Consider the following 21,463-nt stretch of genomic DNA (forward strand, 5'->3'; position numbering starts at 1 on the left):
GGATCAATCTGAAAAATCTCTATCCCATCCACACACTACTCCTTTCCCCTGCCGAGTGAGTCACGCCTACCCCGAAAGGGAAATGGCTTAATGGTGTAAAGTTCCCAGAACCCTAAATGAGCCCTAAATTATTGTATAATGTGAATTTTGCGTGAAATCATTTTTAGCACATTTTACAACAATGTTCGGCCAGCTTAACGTTAAGCTAGCGCAAACACTATTTTTTCAAAAAATAAAAGAGCCCAAATTTTGGACCACGGGCCCGAATTAGCCTCAAATGAGCCCTAAATTATGCGAGGAGTAAAAATGGGGTTAATTGTTTTCTTCATGTATTTTTTATAACGTTAAGGTGGCACAACACCATGAATAACCAAAAAAAAAAAGGTAAAGGAAATATCACGCGACCTTCGGTCGATGATTTTTCAGTAGCCTTAAATGAGCCTGAAATTATACAAGAGAAAAGAAAAGAAAATATTTTGTTTTGGCAGATTTGTTTAAACAAAAATTGTTTGAACATTTTAAAAAAAGTTTTAATTATTATATTTCCAGAGCCCTTAATGAGCCCTAAACTATTCTATAAGGTGAATTTTTTGTAAAATGATTTTGATAACGTTTTACAGCAATCTTGAACCAACTTATTGTTAAGCTATTGCAAACACTATTTTTTACAAAAAATACGAGAGCCCAAAATTTAGGACCACGGGTCCAAATTAGTCCTCAATGAGCCCTAAATTATGCGAGGAGTAAAAATGGGTTTTATTGTTTTGTTCATCTATTTTATATAACGTTAAGGGGCACAACAACATATATAAAAAAAGGGCAAAGGAAATATCGCGCGACCTTCGGTTGATGATTTTTCAGTAGCCTTGAATGAGCCTGAAATTATGCAGGAAAAAAGAAAACATTTTTTGTTGCAAATTTGTTCAAAAAATAATTGTTTAAACAATTTATTGTAAAATTCAAATACTATATTTATGGAGCCCCAAATGAGCCTTCACATAGGGTAAAGGAAGAAAATTGTTTACTTCATTTTTACTAGAATTGCTTAAACAGAAATTGTTTAAACCATTTTTTTAAATTTTCCATTATCATATTCCCAGAGCCCTAAATGAGCCCTAAATTATCGTTTAAGGTGAATTTTGCGTGAAACCATTTTTAGCACGTTTTACAGCAATGTTCGGCCAGCTTAACGTTAAGCTAGCGCAAACACTATTTTTTTTAAATAAAAGAGCCCACAATTTAGGACCACGGGCCCAATTTAGCCTTAAATGAGCCCTAAATTATGAAATAGGTTACATCTCTATACCTTCATAGTGTTTTGCCAGCTTAACATATCTAAAAATATTGACGTTGCTACATAAAGGATAGGACAAGATAGAAAAGAGAGGATTGAAAAGTATGGATGGAAATTTAGATTAACAGAGAGATTGTAAAATACTGACGTGAATAGATGAAGGATGGGATGAGATAGAGAAGAGGGGATTACAAAATATAGAAGTAAATTTAGATACACAAAGAAATAAAAAAAGATAGATGTTCATAGACGTAGGATAGGATGAGATAATGAAAAGAATATTGAACGGCAATTTAGTCTCAAAAATAGATTTTAAAAAAACCTTAATATATGTATGATACGTTGAGATAAGGAAGTGGGTATAGAAAAAGATGGACGGGAATTTAGATTGATAGAGAGAAAAATATTGAATTGGATAGATAAAGGATCGGATGAGATAGAGAAAAGGGTATTGAAAAAGATAGACGTGGGCTTAGATTGACAGACAAAAATAGATATTGGTAGACGTAAGATAGGATGAGGAATAGAAATTGAAATTGAAAAAGACGTGAATTTAGATTGAAAAAGAAATAGAAAAAGATTGACGTCAACAGATGTAGAATACGATGAGATAGAGTGAAGTAGAATACAAAAGATAGATCGGAATTTAGATTGAACGATATTGAAAATATTGAAGTGGATAGATGAAGAATAGAATAAGATATCAAAGAGGGGGTTGAAAAATATGGAAGAAATCTAGATTTATACAGAGTGATAGTAAACGATTGGCATGAATAGATAAACGATAGAACGAAACAGAGAAGAGGGGATGGAAAAAGATAGGTGTGACTTTAGATTGACAGAGAGATAGAAAAATATTGACGTGGATAGACAAAGGATAGAATGAAATAGAGAAGAGGGTATTGAAAAAAATGGGCATTAGCAGAAATAGGATAGGGTGAGATAAAGAAGTTAAAATTGAAAAAGACAGACGGAAACTTAGATTAAACGAGATAGAAAAGTATTGACGTGTATAGATAAAGGATAGGATGAGATAGAGAAGAAGGTATTGAAAAATATGGGCTTGAACTTGGATTGACAGAGAGGTAGAAAAAGGAAGACGTTTATAGATGTAGCAGACGATGAGATACACGGAAATTAAATAACATAGATGGGAATTTAGATTGGCAGAGATAGAAAATTATTGACGTGTATAGTTAAAGGATAGGATAACATAGAAAAGAGGGGATTGGATAGGATTAGACAAGAGGAGACTGAAAAAGATAGACGTGAATTTAGATTTATAAAAAAATTGAAAAATAAAGGCACGATAGACCTAGGCTAGGATGAGATAAAGAAGAGGAAATTGAAAAAAATAGACGGGAATTTAGATTGACAGAGAGATAAAAAAGACATGGATAAAAAGATGGGATGAGATAGAAAAACCGGTATTGAAAAAGATAAGACATGAATTTAAATTGACAGAGGTAAAATGGGATATATTTTCTCTATCTCTTTCTATCATAAAGATTCAAAATTATTCAAAAAGACAGGATCACTATCTTTTTACTTCCAGCAGGGATGGCTGATGCAAATTGAAATTGTTCCACTTTAATTATTTATATTAAACTTGTATCCATATAATTTTTCAGTTGGGTATTTAGATTTCCCATATTTATTATCAAACGCATACCCTTTTGATTATAATTTTATGTAGGATGCTGAAAATTTCTGTGAGAAAAACAAGTCGTCCTTCGTAAAATCATCAATTCGTCCATAAAATGCGTTTGCGACTGATTCTCGTTATACGCACTACTGATACTTGCAAGGTTATTCATTTGTGCAGAAAAAGGAATTCGACTCTGAATAAATTATATTAACGAATAGGGACAATTTTTTTTTAATGATAAATATTACTATTTTTATCCTGTTCGAATTCGGACAAATGGGTACTTCCCATTTCTGAGTTGAAAATCGATCAGAATGATTAGAGATTATAGCAAACATAACAAGTGATGAATTTCAAATTTAGTCGTTTTTGTCAAAGTCAAAAATTGTATAGTGATAAATTTATAATTCTAGAATCTATAAGTTCTCTTCTTGTACTAAATAAATATTTAATCAGATTAATTAAAATGCCTTTAACCTGAACGATGAAATATAAAAGTTAAGATTTCTGACCCACCCCACTAATTTCATAATCCTTAATATAAAAGATTACATAAAATTTAATCTAAAGATTTCTCTGCTTAAATTCGACTAAAATCTTGATCGTGATATAATCCTTCTTTTAGAAGATACGATCTGACTGGCAAAAAGCTTATTAAGATTGTACATTCATATTAAAAGTAATAAAATATTGAATCTAATTTGTTCAGGGTGGCCGTATTAATCAAAGATAAAAAATCCCGGTCATTTCCAGGTTTTTTACCGCGGGCGGGTTTTTCATGGCCAGTGAAACTTACAAAATCAAACTATATTCTAGACATTTTTCCATATAAAGTAATAAATAATAAACAACCAATTAAAGCATTCAAAGTGGAACCCTTGAATTCCAAACTTTTAAAATTGAAGTTTAAAAGTTTTCAATTAAAAGATGGTGTATTCAAATGCTCAATAACTTAAACTTAACAGTTTTAAAGGATTTTAAACATTTAAACGTTTAAACATTTTAAACAGTTTTAACTTAACAGTTCTTAAATTAGAAGTTAAATTATTTTAATTTTAAATGGTTCATCCTTCAAAAGCTTAAAAATTGTATTTCAAAATCTTGAAAAATTTACAAGTGGTTTTAAATGTTTCCGAATTTGAAATCATTTTTGAATTTCTTGTCAGACGTTTTAAATATATTTCAAACTGAATTGAATTTTTTCTATAACTTTTAGAAAATCCTGCAAATTTAAAAAAATTAAATTTGAATTTGTAAATAACAATCGAACACTTATTATTTGTAAAAATATTAGAGTAATAATAAGAGACATTTAGAAGTTTAAAAAAAATTCGAATTAAGTTTAGAACTTGAAATAATTTGAAATACTTACAATCGAGTTGGAAATAAAATTGAGATTTTTGCAGATTTTAAACAAAAAATCTAGAATTTTTTTAAGAATTGTGAAAGAATACAAAAGAATAAAAATTTTCTTAAGATTCTCAGGAAAATTGAAAAGGATTTTTCACTTTGAAAAATTATTGTATCAGAAAGTTTAAGAAGAATTTATTAAAATCCAAAAATGATCAAAGAAAAACATGGAAGATTGTAAGGATTTTATTTAATTTGCTGGATTTTAAAAAATTGTAAGAAAATTTCGATTAATTTTAAAATATATTTAGAAGTTCTAAAAAAATGTTAACACACTTCGTTTAAATTACTTAAAATAATTTCTAATTTTTAATTAATTTTGAATCTTTTCAAAACTTTTACATATCTCTTAAAATTACTCAAATTTTTCCTACAAATAATACGTGTTCAACTGTTATTTATGCGTCAAAACTTAACCATTTCACTTATAAATCAAACACTTTATAAATAGAACAATTAAAATTATAACGGTAAAAGATTAAAAGTTCTTCGAAAATCAAAAGATTCAAAGCTTTCTATGTAAAAAAATTCAGTTTCAAATTGTTTTCTTTTAAATATTTGTTTTCAATTTACTCGTCTAAAATGAACAGTGAAATATTGCTAAATATTAAATACTTATTCTTTTTCTACATTAAGAAATTTTTAATTAAATGGGATAAAAATTAAATAATTTTCACTCACAATATTTTAAATTGAAAAAAACCTTTAATTATGAAAGGAATATCTGAAACTCTGAATTGAAATTATATTATTTATAAATCATGACAATTTTTATTTAAAAATAATATTATCGGAATAAATGATATATTCATTTCAATTCTTATCAAGACTTTCGGATTGAAAAGGTTACAATCTAGAAACTCTTAAATTTTGAACGGATCTAGAATTGTTTGGTCAAATCAATTATTGTTAAGATTTCTGTACTTAGAGTACAGATCCATTTAAAAAATTATTTATTTATTTATTTATATTTACAGTTGATCAAATAAAACTATTTTTTATCAAAAATTGTCAACTTCAAATGCTTTTAATTTTTAATTCTTTAAATCCTCAAAACTGCACTTTAATTATTTTTAAAACTGTAAAAATCGAACTTGGACAGATTTTTTAAATGAAAATTCGTAAAATTCCCGGTTTCCCGGTCACCCTATTTTTTTATGAAAAATCTTCTGTTTTAAAAACTTCTAATTAAACATTTTTTTAATCTTTACAACTGCATTTGAAAATTCTTTAAATTAAAATATATGCTTAAAAATTAAAATGGAAAATTTTGCAAGTGAAAGATTTTCGAATTAATCATTCTAAACTAAATGATATAATAATTTATAAAAATCACAATTTAGGAAATTATTTAAAAACCGTTGAAATCAAAGTTGGACAAAATTTTTATCCGAAAAATTTTGTAAAATTCCCGGTCAAAAAATAAATTCACTGTCATTTCCGGTTTTCCCCGGTCCCATAAAATTCCCGGTCTTTTCGAGGTTTTCCAGGTTTCACGGTTTAGCGGCCACCCTGTTGTTACTTTTGATCTTCCAGGCACAATAAAGAGTGTCCGATCTTCTTTGAACCATGGAATTTATAATTTTTAATTTAATAGCCTTGAAATATAATACAATTTTAAATATTAAATCTATTATAAATGGAATAGGAACAATTCAAAGATATAAAAACATGTATTTAGTAAGCTTAAAATGAGTTTAGAAAAATTTAAGGTAATTCAAAAGAATTCAGGATAAATCAATAAAAATTATGGGTAAATTTCAAATAAATTAAAATTAATTGCAAACTCAATTTAAAAATATCTTCACATCTTTGAAACTCTACATGAAATTCATCAGTCCTTGTGAATTAATTTTTTGAAGATCATTATAATGCTATAAACCCCCCGAAAAAATTATATAAAATCCCGTGAAATTATATGAAATCCGATATTTCCTGAAATTCTAGATAATTTACTAAAATACCTTGAGGGCTTTTAAAATCCTTTAAAATCATTTAAATCCTCGGGTATGTTATAAAATCCCATGGAATCTTTACAAAAGCATCACAATTTTTTTTGAAAATACTCTAAAATCTTAAAATTCCTTTGAAATCCCTTAAAATGATTGAAATTTATTAAAAATTCCTTGAAATCTTTCAAAATATCTTAGCATATTTCAAATCATTTAAAACGTTCGAAATTGTTTAAAGCTTTTAAAAATTCCGTAGAATTTTTTTAAATGCCCCGAAATCCCTAAAATCCTTTGTAATCCCTTCAAATTATTGAAATTCATCAACAAATTCTTGCAATTTTTTTAAATATCCTAAAATATTTCCAATTCTTTTAAAGTTTTTGAAACTTTTTCGAGAGACTGCAAATTTCTTGAAATTAAAAAATACTCTTAAGTCTTTAATATCCCTTCAAATTATCCAAATCTATTAAATACTCCAAGGAATTTTTTCACATTTTCTAAGATATTTAAAATAAATTAAAACTTTTTGTAATCCGTTACAATTGTTAAGTTTCTGAAAGACGACTTGGAATCATTTAAAATACTCTAAAATATTTCCAAGTATCATTCTCCATATATTAAAGCCAATGGAAGAAGTATCACGCAGGGGGAGGGGGGGGGGGAGATTCCTGAAAAATCTATCACATATTTTGTGAATGGCCCCTGAAATCTTTTGAAACTTTTTAGAGCTCATGAAAAATCCTTGGAATTAAAAAAAATATCCTTTAATTGTTTTAATGCTTCACAACACCTGCAAATGATTGAAATATGAAGAATTTTGATGGATTTTTTTTTAAATTTCCTGAAGCTTTTCAAAGGTTTTGAAAATTCCTTGGAATGTTTAAATTAGAAAATACTTTTAAATCTTTAAAATCACTTGAAGTACCTTCAAATGATCGAAATCTATTAACAATGTCATGGATTTTTTTAAAATTTTATACAATATTTTAAAATTTTTGAAATCTTTAGAATCCTTTACAAGTGTTAAGTTTTGTGAAGATACTATGAAATCTTTAAAAAGAACATAAAATACTTCAAATTCTTTGCAATTTTTTAATACTTTTTAAAGCTGTTGACGTTTTTTTGGAATTTAAAAAAATACCCTTCAAATTTACAAATCTTTGAAATCCCTTCAAATTATTGTAAGGTATTAAAAATTCAATGACATTTTTTAAACTTTCCTAAAATATTAAAAATTATTTGAAATCCATTACAATTTTGGTAATCTCTTGAAAATGCCTTGAAATATTTAAAAATATCCTAAAATATGTCAGATCCTTTGAAATATTTTTAAAAAATTGTAAGCTCTTGAAAAATCCTTGGAATTTAAAAAATACCCTTAAATCTTTCAAATCCCTATAAATGATTGAAATCCTTGAAAAATGCTTTGGAATCTTACAAAATTCTCTGAAATCTTTTAAATCATTTGAAATCTTTTGCAATCCCTTACAATAGTTCAAATTATTGAAATGTATTGAAAAGTCCATTGATTTAAAAAAAAATTTCTTTTTCAACCTTTTTTTAATCCTTTAGAATTGTTAAGTCTCTTGAAAATGCCTTGCATTTTTTTGAAATACCTTAAAATATTTTGAATCGTATAAAATGTTTGAAACTTTATAATCCTTTTGCAAATTCCTGGTTATTTAAAAAAATACTCTTAAATCTTTAAAATTAATAATTGAAAGCCTTGCAGATGATCAAAATCTGTTAGAAAGGCCTTGGAATCTCTAAAAATCCTTAAAATATTTAAAACCCTTTGAAATCTTTTGAAACACACTAAAACATTTCAAATTCTTTTAAACCCTTTGAAACTTTTTTAAGATCTTGAAAATTCCTCGGAATTAAACAAAAATACCCTGTAATTTTTTTAATACTTCTAAATCTCTTCAAATAAGTGACATGTTTTAAAAATTCCATGTAATTTTTTTTTAATTTCCTAAAATATTTGAAATTTTTGAAAACTCTTGAAAATTCCTTGGAATTAAAAAAATTAGCCTTCATATATTTAAAATCTATGGAAAGCTTTGGAATCTTTTGAAATAACCTAAAATATTTCGAATGCTTTATATCTTTGGAAATTCCTTAAAACTTTCAAAATTTCTTGAAAATGCCTTAAAATATTTTTAAACAACCTAAAATATTTCAAATTCTTTGGAATATTTAGAAACTTTTCTAAGTCATTGAAAATTTCTTGCAATTTAAAACAAAAAATATAATGAAATCTTTAAAATCCCTTCAAACGATGAACATCTATTGAGAATATCTTCAAATATTTTTAAATTCCCGAAAATATTTCAAATTCTTTAAACTGTTTTGAAACTCTTTTGAACCCTTGAGAATTCCTCAGAATTAAAAAAAAACTTTAGTTTTTAAAATACTTTGAAATCTCTTCAAATAATTGAAATGTATTAAAAATGTTATGGAATTTTTGTAAATTTTATAAAATATCTCAAATTCTTTGAAATCTTTCGAACTCTTGAAAATTCCTTGGAATAAAAAAATGTAATTCTTGGAAACCTGTGAAACGTTTGGAATCTTCTAAAATTCCCTCAGATATTTCAAATCATGCAAATCTTTTAAATTTATTTAAAACTTTTCAAATCTCTTGAAAATGCCTTTAATTGTAAATACTCTAAAATATTTCAAATTCTTTCAAATTTTTAGAAATTCGTGTAAGCTATTGATAATTCCTCGGAATTAAAGAAAATACCCTTCAATTTTTTAAATCCTTTTTTAAATTCCTTTACATTTTTTTAAATTTCCCTAAATATTTTTTTTTTAATCTTTAAAGCTCTTGAAAATTTCTCAGAATTGAAAAAATATCTAAGTTTAAAAATAATTTAAAATTTCTCTAAATTATTAGAATGTATTAAAAATTTCCTAGCATATTTCAGATTCTTTGAAATCTTTTAAAACTTTTTTAAACTTTTAAAAATTTATTGGAATTTTAAAAAAATCCCTTTAATTTTTTTAATACTTTAAAATCTCTTCAAGTTATTAACATGTATTAAAAATTCCGTTTTTTTTTAATTTCCCAAAATATTTCAAATTCATTGAAATCTTCAGAAACTTTTTTAAGCTCTTGATATAAGTCCTCAGAACTAAAAAAAAAACCCTTTAATTTTTTTAATACTTTGAAATCTCTTCAAGTTATTAACATGTATTAAAAATTCGATGTTATTATTTAAATTTCCTAAAATATTTCAAATTCTTTTGAAATCTGTTGAAATTTTTGTTAAACTCTTAAAAATTTCTTAGAATTTAAAAAAATACCCTGCAATTTTTTAAATCCTTGTAATATTTTGAAATTATTTAAAACTTTTTAAAACTCTTGAAAAAGCATAAAAATATTTTTAAACGCCCTAAAATATGTCATATTCTTTGTTATTTCAAAATGAATTTTTAAAGCTCTTTGGAATTCTCTGAAACTACTTCTTGTTTTAAAAGTTTGATCTTTTCACTAAAGTATTTAGTAATAAATTAATATTCCGAAATATATATTTATCGCTCACATTTATTATGCTTTAAGATTCAATTCTTGCCAAGTTTGATTAATATATATTATTTTTTTTAGATCCATCTGAAAGAACCATTTGAAATAATTTCCGAAGGCCATGAGCCGTCAACTCACTGTTATTGATTTCGCATTATACATAAAAGGATGGGCAAACGTTTTTCTAATAGTTTTTTTTGAGTCTCGTGGCCCTTAATGATCGTGGATGTAATTAGCATTAAAGGTTATTAATATTCCACAAGCACATGTGTCCAAACAAGGAGACACGTGTGCCTCACGTGCGTGGATCTCGCAAGAAAATTTCATCGGAATTCATAAACAGTCTCGTGTCCAGGAAAAGCAAGAAGCAAGACACCAGATGAGATGAGAGACTAAATAAAAGAAACCGGCTTACCTTTCCGGAAGTTCCAGAATGAGAAGTAAGCCTTCGACGAGTTGCTTCGACATCCCGGCATCGGTAAACAATACATTTAAAATCTCCCCAACATTATCGTCAACACTTTTCACTAAAAATCAGCAACACAACGGCAAAAAATGTGTCAATAGAAACAAAAATTCAGCTTCATGGCTGTTTCACTATCGATTGTGTTGACAAGGAAGAAGGAACAATGAACAAAAATGAAGCCGAATTTCATTGTTTCAATACGTACTTTTAAACACTTATTTCCCGCAATTGTTTATCAATAAAAATTTGCTTTTATCACTTTATTAAGTCAACTAAGGTAAAAAGAGTTTACGGATACTATTTTGCCGAAAAATACAAAACATACGAAACGCCGGAAGACCCGAAAGGCGTGTGGACAGGTTGAGACTGGAAAAAAATGGAGGGTGGCGCTATCTGTTAAGTTAGTTGTGAACTCCAGTCAGCAGCAGTCGGTAACAGAGGACACGGTTCGTAATGTGGTTGACACGAAAATTGTTTATTTTCTGGTTATATTATTGAGGGAAACCAATAATCTTTGGGGAAACTGTATGTAATTTTATATTTTTAAAACGTTGTTGAACTATTACAGTTAGTTTTCGCATTTATTTAGTTTAATTATGAGCGGTGGCGGTCATAATAATCATTATAATAACAAGTGGAAGTACGTGAAGAGAAAAAAAAAGTCTACTGATGAAAATAATTCGGAACATGAAGAAAATCCTGCGAAAAAAAGGAAGAATGTTCATAACAGGGGTGTGTTACTAAAATTTAATGAATTTAAAAGATATTATTTCTCATATTTTCGATTGTTTTGCCGATTCTAATTTTTTTTAAGGTTATGTATTTGTTGCAAAGAGGCAACAAAATGCTGTGGATTCTTCAATTTAATATTATTTGAATATTATTAATATTTCATTTTCAAGGTTTCTATACTCATCTGAAAAAACTGCAGATGTCAGGATATTTCATTGGCCAGGGATTTTTTTTTAAGTCGGAAATTTTTCGAATTTGCTTAATTTTTTTTTAAATTGAACATTTAATTGAATGTAACGATATTTTTTATTTGTTAATGTAAAGTTATAGTACTATGGTATTTGTTTAAAGTTGAAATACTTTGTTAATTTCCATTTTTTGCTTGAACATGATATTTTTAATTAAAAATTGTTTTTTTTCCTTGTTAAAAATGTAATAATTTGACTGAAAATTTATCTATTTTGTTGAAAATTCGTATTTTTTGGTAGAAATTTATTTTCTTGTTGTTTAATATTTATCTCTTTGTTGGCAATTTAACTATTTTACTTTTAGAAAATTAATCTTCTTGGTTCGAAAATATTGTAGGTTGAATTTTTTGTTGAAAATTCATTTTTGCTGTTGTTAAAGATTCATTATTTTACTAGAAAACTCATCTGTATGGATAAAAAAGTAAGTGTTTTCTTGAAAATTCATTTTTTTTTGTTATTGAAAATTCATTTCCTAATCTGAAAATGTAACTTCCATTTTTTGTTTAAACATTTTATTTGTGATTAAATTTTTTTTTGTTTTCTAGTTAAAATTTAATAATTTGACTGAAAATTCATCTATTTTGTTGAAAATTAATTTTTGATGTTAAAGATTCATCATTTTATTAGAAAACTCACCTGTATGGTTAAAAATGTGTTTTCTTGAAAATTATTTTTTTAATTAAAAAATTAACTTCCATTTTGTGCTTGAACATGATATTTTTAATAAAATTTTTTTTTTCTAGTTAAAAATTTAATAATTTGACTGAAAATTCAATAATTTGACTGAAATTTCATCTATTTGGTTGAAAATTCTTATTTTTTGGTAGAAATTTATTTTATTGTTGTTAAAGATATATCTCTTTTTTAGGCAATTTCACTATTTTATTTTTACGAAATTAATCTTTTTGCTTAAAAAATCATCTGGATTGAAGTTTTTGTTGAAAATTCTTTTTTGTTGTTCTTAAAGATTCCTAATTTTATTTGAAAATTCATCTCTTTGGTTGAAAATGTAAGTGTTTCTTTTTGAAAATTCGTTAATTTTTTTTTATAAAGAAATCATTTTTTAATTTGAAATTGTAAATATTTTTTTTTGTTTGAGCATAATATTTTTAATAAAAAATTTATCAAAGATTTATCTCTTTTGTTGACCATTGTACTATTTTATTTTTAGAAAATTAATCTTTTTTCTTCAAAAAATCATCTAAGTTGAATTTTTGGTTGAAAATTAATTTTTGTTGTTGTTAAAGATTCATCATTTTATTTGAAAATTTATCTCTGGTTGAACATGTAAGTTTTTTCTTCAAAATTCGTTATTTTTTTATAATGAAATCATTTTTTAATCTGAAAATGTAAATATTCTATTTTTTGTTCGAGCATAATATTTTTAATTAAAAATTTATATTTTCAAGTTGAAATTTCAATAATTTGACTGAAAATTCATGTATTTTGTTGAAAATTCGAATTTTTTTGTAGAATATTAATAAATTTTGGCTTGAAAATTCATCTGTTCTTGTTTGAATTAAAATTTTTTTGTTTTTAAGAATTTCGAAAATTTTATTGCACCTTGTAGATCGAAAATTCGACTATTTTGATAAAGTCATCTTTCTTGGATAAAAATTCAACTGGTTTGCTAAAATTTCGTCCTTTTGGATTGAAAAGTCATCTTTTATGGCAGAAAAGTCGTCCTTCTTCGTTGCAAATTTATCTTTTGGGATTGAAAATTGATCCATTTTAGATTGATAATTCTACTATTTTTGGTTAAATAAAAAGAATGTTGTTTATTGGAAAATGTTAACCATTCGGTTAGAAAAATAACTATTTTGGTAAAAAATTCAATCTTTTTGGTAGAAAAAGATCTTTCTGGGTTGAAAGTAAACTTTTTTGTTGAAGATTTAACTTTTTGGGTTGAAATTTCAACTTTCTTCTACAAATTTCATCTTTTTGGCTTAAAAATTTAACAGTTTTTGTTTGTAATTTAATCTTTTTTGTTTTTAAAAATTTCGAAAATTTCGTTATACCTTGTAGGTTGAAAATATAACTATTATACTAAAGTTATCTTTTTTTGTACGGAAATTAAAATGGTTCGTTAAAATTTCGGCCTTTCGGATTGAAAATTCATCTTTTATAGAAGAAAAGTTGTCTTTCAAGTTTGAAAATTTGTCTTACTTTGTTCAAAATCCATTGCGTATTTTTGGTTGAAAATTCAACTCTTCGTCTTTTTTGGTTTAATTCATTAGGCTGAAAAAACGTTTCATGTTAAAACTAATTTTTTAAACTGAAAATTTTGCAAATTCCATTTTTGGTTTAAAAAATCTTTTTTAGTTTAAAATTGATCTATTTCGTTTAAAATTCACGAAAAATTTATGCAAATTAACTTTTTTGTCGAAGCTTTAACTTTTTGAGTTAAAAATTCAATTGTTTTCTAAAAATTTCTTGTTTTTGGCTTGAAAATTTGACTGTTTTCTGTTGAATAAAAATTTTTTGTTGCAAATTTCGAGCATTTGGTTAAAGATTCACCTTTGTAGGTTGAAAATTTAACAATTTGGATAAAGTCATATTTTTCGGTGTTAAAAATTAAATCTTTCTAGTTTGAAAATTCAAGTATTTTTTCAAAATCTGTCTTTTTGTTTTAAAAATTCATTGGTTAAGGTAGAATTTTCATCTTTTTAAAATAAAAATTACACTGTTTGGTTGAAAATTTAAGTATTTTGTTGAAAATCCGTTTTTCTTTTGTTTAAAATTCATTCATTTATTCAACTTTGACATTTTATGTTGAAAATTGATCTTTTTTAATTGGATATTCGTCTATTTTATAGAAAAAAATCTTCTTGGATTAGAATTGATTTTGTTGTTGTTAAAAATGCAAATTTTTGGTTGAAAATGAATTTTTTTGTTGAAGAATAATATTTTTTAGTTGGAAATCAATGTTTTTGAGTTGAAAATTCTAATTTTCACAGAAAATTCGTCTTGGCTTAAAAGTTCAATCATTTTTATAAATGTTTTTATATAAATTTTTATAAATTGTTTCTGTCTTGTGTACGATCTATTTTTTTTATAATTCGTCTTCTTGATTGGAAAATTTACAATTTTAGTTGAAAATTCCTCTCTTTTTGATTCAAAATTCATCTTTTTAATTGAAACATCAAATTTTTCTTTTTGGTCTTTTAATTAATTCTTTTATTGGCAAAAATTGTATTTTTGTTGTTGGAAATTCATTTTTGTATATACGTAGGGAAATCATGAAATTGTTTTTTGTTTAAGTTTAATATTTTTTTGTTAAAAATTCAATAATTTGGTTAAAAAATCAACTATTTTGTTGTAATTGCTTTGTTTAGTGCCATTAAAATTTTCTCTACTCAAGAAATTTTAGAAATGAGTTTATATTTTATGATTTAGGCTAATATTGATTTAATTATGTTTTTAAATATTAATCGTTCACCAAATCAAATCAAATATTCAACGAAAAAAATTATAAGTGTATTTGACAATATATTTCCAAATGGACTTATTATTTTTATCGTTTTACATTTTTTTTAATTACACCAGGAAAAATCTAGAGATACCTGTAAAAAAATTGGAATTGACGGGGAATTATTTTCAAAATTTGAGTAGACAACAAGTTAACTTTTTTATTTTATACTCTACTCAAAAGAAAATATTATGAAACAGATAAAAAGCATCGATAATATTTCTATTCAAATATCAAAATAGCACTATAGAAAATTTGATTTTTATTAATTTTAAGATAAAATGAAAATAATTTAAGGAAGTTTCTCTACCCTTTTGATCAAATTCTAAAAAAAGACTGTTTTTTCAATCGAAAACTCGTTTTTTTTTTTAATTTTAGAAAAGGCTGAAGCTTTAGATCCGCAAGAAATACAGAATAGAGATGGATTGGAAGCTAAAAATTCCGACAATGATGATCAGGAACCAAAACAATTTAAGAAGAAGAGACAACGAGATAATCCTTACATCGGCTGGGATTTCTATTTTCATGATGAAGGTGAATACTTGAAAGCGTATTAAATTAAAAAATAGATTTTCCTCAATCAACAATTTTTTACCCTGAATTTGATAAATTTTCAAAAGAAAAATTTATTCAAAAACATGCAATATCACTAATTTCCTAAAATATGATAGAATAAAATTTAAAATAAGTTCCATATTATCTTCTTTTTTTTTATTTCAAGTTTAATTTTTTATTTTTTCAATTATGAAATTATTTAGTCTACAGTGCCCAATTCTAAAATCTTTTACTTGACCAATTTTTCAGTTTAGGTCTTTATTTTTAAGCGCATATTTTCAATTTAAAGAATTTTTAATTTTGAAGAAGAAATTGAAATTTGTTGATAAAAATGTTTCAAGTTCATCAACTTAAAATATAAATTAATGATTTGAAAAATAAAACTGTTTTTAGAATATCTCAAATCGAATAATCATTAATTTAAAAAGACGACTCTGAATCTGTTTAAAAGTAAACAATTTAGAAACTTTGAAGTTAAAAATTGAACGGTTAATTTGAAAGCCTTAGTATTTAAACTATTTTCAATTTTAAAATAACTTCAAATTAATTGATTCATAAATTAAAAACTTATATTCAATTTTACACCCGTTTCAAATACTGCTTATAAAATATTATATTTTTAACCCATTTAATTAAAAATTTTTTAGTTGAATTTTTTTGTAACATTTAGAAATATTTGACTTTTTATTTAAAATGAGCAAGTATTAACTAAATTTAAACTTTTAACGTTACAATTTGAATTGTTCCCCATTTAAATTTATTAATTTGAAACAAATTCAAGTAAGTTAAAACGATATTTTGAAGTTTTGAAAAGATTAAAAAATAATTTAAAACTTGAAAAGATTTTAAAAATTTGTAAGCGAAATGTAGATTTTATAAGATTACGAAAAAAATCTTCAAATTTTTTGTAAGAATATTTAATAATTTAAACATAATAGAACATTTTTCTTGAAATTCCTGGGAAATTTAATATAATTTTTATTTTGAAAAATTATTCTCAAAAGAGAATATTTAAACGACTTTCAAAATTTTCAAAACATTTCCAAAATTATTAAAAAAAAGAATCTGGAAGATTTTAATGCAATTTTTATTAATTTTACGTGATTTAAAACAAAAATTAGAAAATATTTTAATTTATTTCTGAAAAAATTTGAAAAATAATTAAAAATTTGAAAACATTCAAAGAAATTTAACCATATGTAGATTTTTGAAGATTTTTAAATAAAATTTTGAAGCTTTTCAAGAGTTCTGAAAGATTATTTTATGAAAGCTAATGACCAGATGTTCTTAAGATTAATTAAAAATGAAGTTTTCTTTTTGTTTAAAATTTTAATTTCAGAGTATATTGAAAAGATTTCAAAAAATTTGAAAATATTTCGAAAAAATTTTAACCCATACTTAGATTTTGAAGATTTCCTAATAAAATGTTGTTCTTAAGCTCATAAGACTCATTTTAAATTATGTTTTATTTCGAAAAATTAATTTAAAAAGAATATTATTAAATATTTAAAAACAAACTTTGATTTATAAATAAGAATTGAGATAAAAAATATTATACTTTTAACTGATTTAATTAAAAAAATTTTATTAAAATTTTTTAAAATATTTAGAAGTGTTTGACTTTTTATTTCAAATGAGGATAATTAACTAAATTTAAACTTTGAACGTTCTAATTTTAATTGTTCCACATTTAAATTTATTAATTTGTAAGCGCGAGGGTTGTATTTTCATTTCTAAATTACAATTGAACAATGAATAACTGAGAAAAAAAATCAAGTAAGTTAAAGAGATATTTTAAAGTTTTCAAAAGATTAAGAAAGAATTTAAAACTTCAAAAGATTTCAAAAATTTTTAAGCGAAATTTAGATTTTATGAGATTACAAAAAAAGAAAGAAAGATTTTTTTCTGAAAGACAATAAAAAGATTTTTTTAAGAATTATTAAAAATTAAGTTTTCTTTTTGTTTAAAAATTTAATTTTAGGGTATATTTAAAAAATTTCCAAAAATTTGATAACATTTCGAAAAAAATTTTAACCATACTTAGATTTTGGAGATTTCCAAATAAAATGTTGTTCTTAAGTTCATATACTCATTTTAAATTATGTTTTATTTCGAAAAATTAATTTAAGAAGAATATTTTTAAATATTTCAAAACCAAACTTTGATTTGTGCATAAGAATTGAATAATTATTAACTTGAAAATATTTAAATTAAAATAGTTCAATTTTTAACTGAAAAATTGTCTAGTTAAAAATGGGATTTATATTTTTTATATTCATATTTTATATTTCTTAATTTATTATTTTTTTATTTATTTATATTTTATATTTATTTTTTATTTATTTGTGTTAAGATTTATTTTATTTTTAATTATATAATTTTTAAAAGCTTCTATTAAAATAAAAATTATTGAGTGTTTGATTTAAAAATTCCTAAATTAATCATTTGTTCAGATTTAATTTAAAAATTTTATAATTCAAACGAGTTTCGCGTTGTCTGCTTTACTTTGCAGTTCAGTTTTGATTATTTCGAAACGAAGGAATTTCAACATTAAGAGTTTGAATTTTTAAATTTCCATTGACGTAAAAAAATTTTTCGAAACGGGAAAATAATAACTTTACTTTAATTAAAATTTCAGAGTACCAAAAGAATTCCGAGACCGTGAAAAAGATTCAGATCATGGAGAGATTCATGCAGGAGAATCAGGAATTAATTTCACAAGCCCACTTAACTGTTGGAGGACCTTTTAATCTTGATCTAAAAAAAATCCACGAAAGTCAAATTTTTTTCGAGGATTGGTCAGATTTTAATGAGGATTTAAATCACAATCCTTCTCATACTCTGAATTGCGTCGGTTTGGCAGTTCATCAGGTTTGTTACAAAAATTAATTCTTAAATAGTGAGTATTATTTAAATATAATAAATGTTTAAGTTAAAGATTCATCATTTTAGTTGAAACTTCATCTTTTTTCTTTAAAATATAACTGTTTCAATTGAAAATTCATAATTTTCTCTGGCGGTAAACATTTTCACAATCAAGTACAACATTTGTATTAAATGTAGAAAATTTAACAAAAAATATAATGAAATAAAAATAGCTAATTTTTTGTATGTTTCTTTCTTGTAGAAATGTAGAAAAATTAAAAATAGGGTATAATTTTCTACAATTGAAAAATTTATTTAACTTTTTATTCATATATTTTTTAATTTTTTGTAAAAATTAGACAAGGTAGATATTTAATATTCTGTAAAATCTTTTGAAACCCCTAGAATTTTTTAAAATCGTTTGATAATTTATTGTAGTTTTTAAAATGGCTGAAAATCCCTGGGGATTATTAAAATTATTCTAAAATCTTTCAAATACTTTAATATCTTTGATATCGTACGAAATTACGGAAATTCTTATGAATAAATTATTTAAAATCTATTGAAATATCATAAAATCCCGTAATATTACGTGAAATCGGATATTTTCTGAAATTATATAAAATTTATTAAAGTACCTTGAGCGCTTTTAAAATCCTTTAAAATCGTTAAAATCCTCTAAAATCCCTTGGAGTCATTTGAAATATCCTAGCACTTTATAGATCCCATTAAGTCCTTCGATATCCTCCAAAATTTTAGTAGTTTTTTTAAAGTCCCACGGAAAAGTTGTTAAACTTTCAAAAATAATTAAAACCTTAAAAAAATGATGGAAATTTTTTTAGTGATCTTTTCATTTCAAAAAGGGACTAAAAGTAACTATGTGGCTAATCTAATTATACTTAAAAGTTACTTAAAATCATATTTGTAAAATCTTTTATAAAAATTTGTAAGTTTTCAAATAATATCAACAAATTGTATTTTCTGCCTTTGCGGACATGCATTTTTACAATAAAATATAACAAATTATTGTAAACTACAACAATGTAAAAATTGCAATTCTTTATAAAAATGTTGTGAAAATTAAACTATTTCCTACAAAATTTCCTTTTTGTTTAAAATTATTATTTTCATGTTGAAAATTATATTGATATCTTTTTAGATGAAAATTCAACTCTTTCTTTGAAAATTTGTCATTTTAATTTACAAATGCAACTGTTTGGTTTGAAAATTTGACAATATTGTTAAAAAGTCACACTTTTTGGTTCAAAATGTAACCGTTTGGTTGAAAATTCAACAATTTCGTTGAACAGACATAACTTTTGATCGAATATTTTATTGAAAATTTTACTATTTCGTAGAAAATTGACTTTTTGTCTTAATCTGATATGTTGTTATTGAAAAGAGAACTAAAATATTTTCTGGATGGAAATTCTCATTTTTTTTATTAATTATCATTTTTTTAAAGAGAAATTCGGCCATTCTTGAATAAGAATGCAAAATTTTCGTTGGAAATTTAACTATGTTGCTAAAAGGGCATACTTTTCGGTTGAATACTCTACTTTTTGTTAAAAATTTAACTATTTTATAGAAAATTTACTTTTTGTTCTTGGATAAAAATGCAATACTGTTTAGTAATGAATTCAACCAATTTGGCAAAAATGCATCCCTTTTTATTGAAAAAATACGTCTTATTTGGAACAAAAATTCAATTTTTTCGTAGAAACTTATTGTTTATTTAAAAATTCAGACTTTGATCGTAAAAAGTGAACTGAAATCCTTTTAATAGAAAATTCAATTTTTCTTTTCTGAAAATTTATCGTCTTAATTTATAAATCCGTCTGTTTTAGTTCAAATACCAATTTTAAATAATTAAAATGCAAATCTTTTGCTACAAATTATTCTTATTTAATTGAGTTTTCAACTATTTTGTTTAACAAATTTGGCTGAATCAGTTTTTTAAGAAATCATTTTTTTTTGAATATTTATATTTTCAGTTGAAAATTCACCTCTTTGGTTGAAAGTTGAACTATTTTGTTAAAAATAATCTTTTTAAATTGATAATTTAAGTACTTGGGTTAAAGTCAATGTATATTTTTTTAGATTTATCTTTTTTATTTGAAACTTCTCCTTTTGTAGTAAAACAAAAATAATTTTCTTCGTTTGAAATGTCATGTTTTTTGGGTAAAAATACATCAGTTTCGTGGATAATCATATTTTTGCTGAAGTCATATTTTGGTTTGAAAAGTCAATTTTTGTATTTTGTATTTTTGTAATTTTTGTCAAAAAATAATATTTTTGGTGAAGGATTCATCGCTTTAATTCAAAATTCATTGTCACTTTGTAGAAAAGTCATCATTTTAGTTAAAAATTTATTATTTCGGTTTAAAATTAATTTAATTGTTCTATTTTCATTTGAAAATTGATAATTATCTTTCTTAGTTTAAAATGCGTCTTTTTTAGTAGAAACTGAACTTTCTGGCCAAAAATTCAATTATTCTAGTTAAAGATTTATCGTTTCAGTTGAAAATTCATATTTCTGTTTGAAAATTCAACTATTCCAATGCAATATTTACAATTTCATTCAAAAGAATCATCACTTTGTTTGAAAATATTACTATTTTTGTTAAACTTAATTTTTTTCAAGTAATATTTTTAACTTAAAATTTAACATATTCAAATTGAAAATTCCATAGTTATTGTCATTCAGAGAATAGAAGCAAACCAAAAATGTCTGCAACTTGAAAACAATTTTATTTCTTTAACGCTAATAATAATAACGAATCCCCACGACATTTTTATAATTTTAGCTAAAAACTTATGAACGGTATATAAGGATTTATAACATATAATTAAAAATAATATATAATGTGGGAAAAAACTGGATTGTGTCTCTAATACCAAAAAAGCGGAAAATTTAAATCAATTTCAATCAATTTTTGAACGTAATCAATCACGTTTGTGATGGTAAACCATTGTCAATTTTCATGTATCTTAATTTTTTTATTTAGATGAATTACTACGATGTCAGAAATTTAATTGAAATTGATGTGAAAAAATTCAGTTGTTGAGGAGAGAATAACAATTTCGATTTTGTGAATACACAAAATATCATAGTTTACGCGTCTAACCCGTTTTTCCCCTAGCGTATTTCAATCCGCTTTCCCTCCGGCGCTCATTCAAACCGTTCTTACGCCTAAAATTTTCAAACTCGCTTCCGTTCCTCTACTAATTCTACGCCGAATTTACTCTCAGCCCGTCAATTACAAATCTTTGCACAAAAATAGAATATTTT

At 24.4% G+C, this 21,463-nt stretch overlaps 2 protein-coding genes across 4 annotated transcripts in view; one reads left to right on the forward strand and one right to left on the reverse strand.

Moving 5' to 3' along the window:
- LOC117180369 (protein naked cuticle homolog) overlaps positions 1–10,643 on the reverse strand; it is an 83,504-nt gene extending 72,861 nt beyond the window's left edge. For both annotated transcript variants that reach the window (XM_033372839.1, XM_033372841.1), the window contains exon 1: positions 10,252–10,643. In XM_033372839.1, coding sequence (XP_033228730.1) covers positions 10,252–10,327 — 76 coding nt within the window. In that variant the 5' untranslated portion in view covers positions 10,328–10,643. The remainder of the gene's footprint in view (positions 1–10,251) is intronic.
- A 122-nt stretch (positions 10,644–10,765) lies between these two features.
- LOC117179706 (DNA helicase MCM8-like) overlaps positions 10,766–21,463 on the forward strand; it is a 66,623-nt gene continuing 55,925 nt past the window's right edge. For both annotated transcript variants that reach the window (XM_033371742.1, XM_033371741.1), the window contains exons 1-3: positions 10,766–11,034; positions 15,130–15,285; positions 17,945–18,177. In XM_033371742.1, coding sequence (XP_033227633.1) covers positions 10,899–11,034; positions 15,130–15,285; positions 17,945–18,177 — 525 coding nt within the window. In that variant the 5' untranslated portion in view covers positions 10,766–10,898. The remainder of the gene's footprint in view (positions 11,035–15,129; positions 15,286–17,944; positions 18,178–21,463) is intronic.

Source organism: Belonocnema kinseyi, chromosome 9 (genome assembly GCF_010883055.1).
Source record: "Belonocnema kinseyi isolate 2016_QV_RU_SX_M_011 chromosome 9, B_treatae_v1, whole genome shotgun sequence".
NCBI classification, from domain to species: Eukaryota; Metazoa; Arthropoda; class Insecta; order Hymenoptera; family Cynipidae; genus Belonocnema; species Belonocnema kinseyi.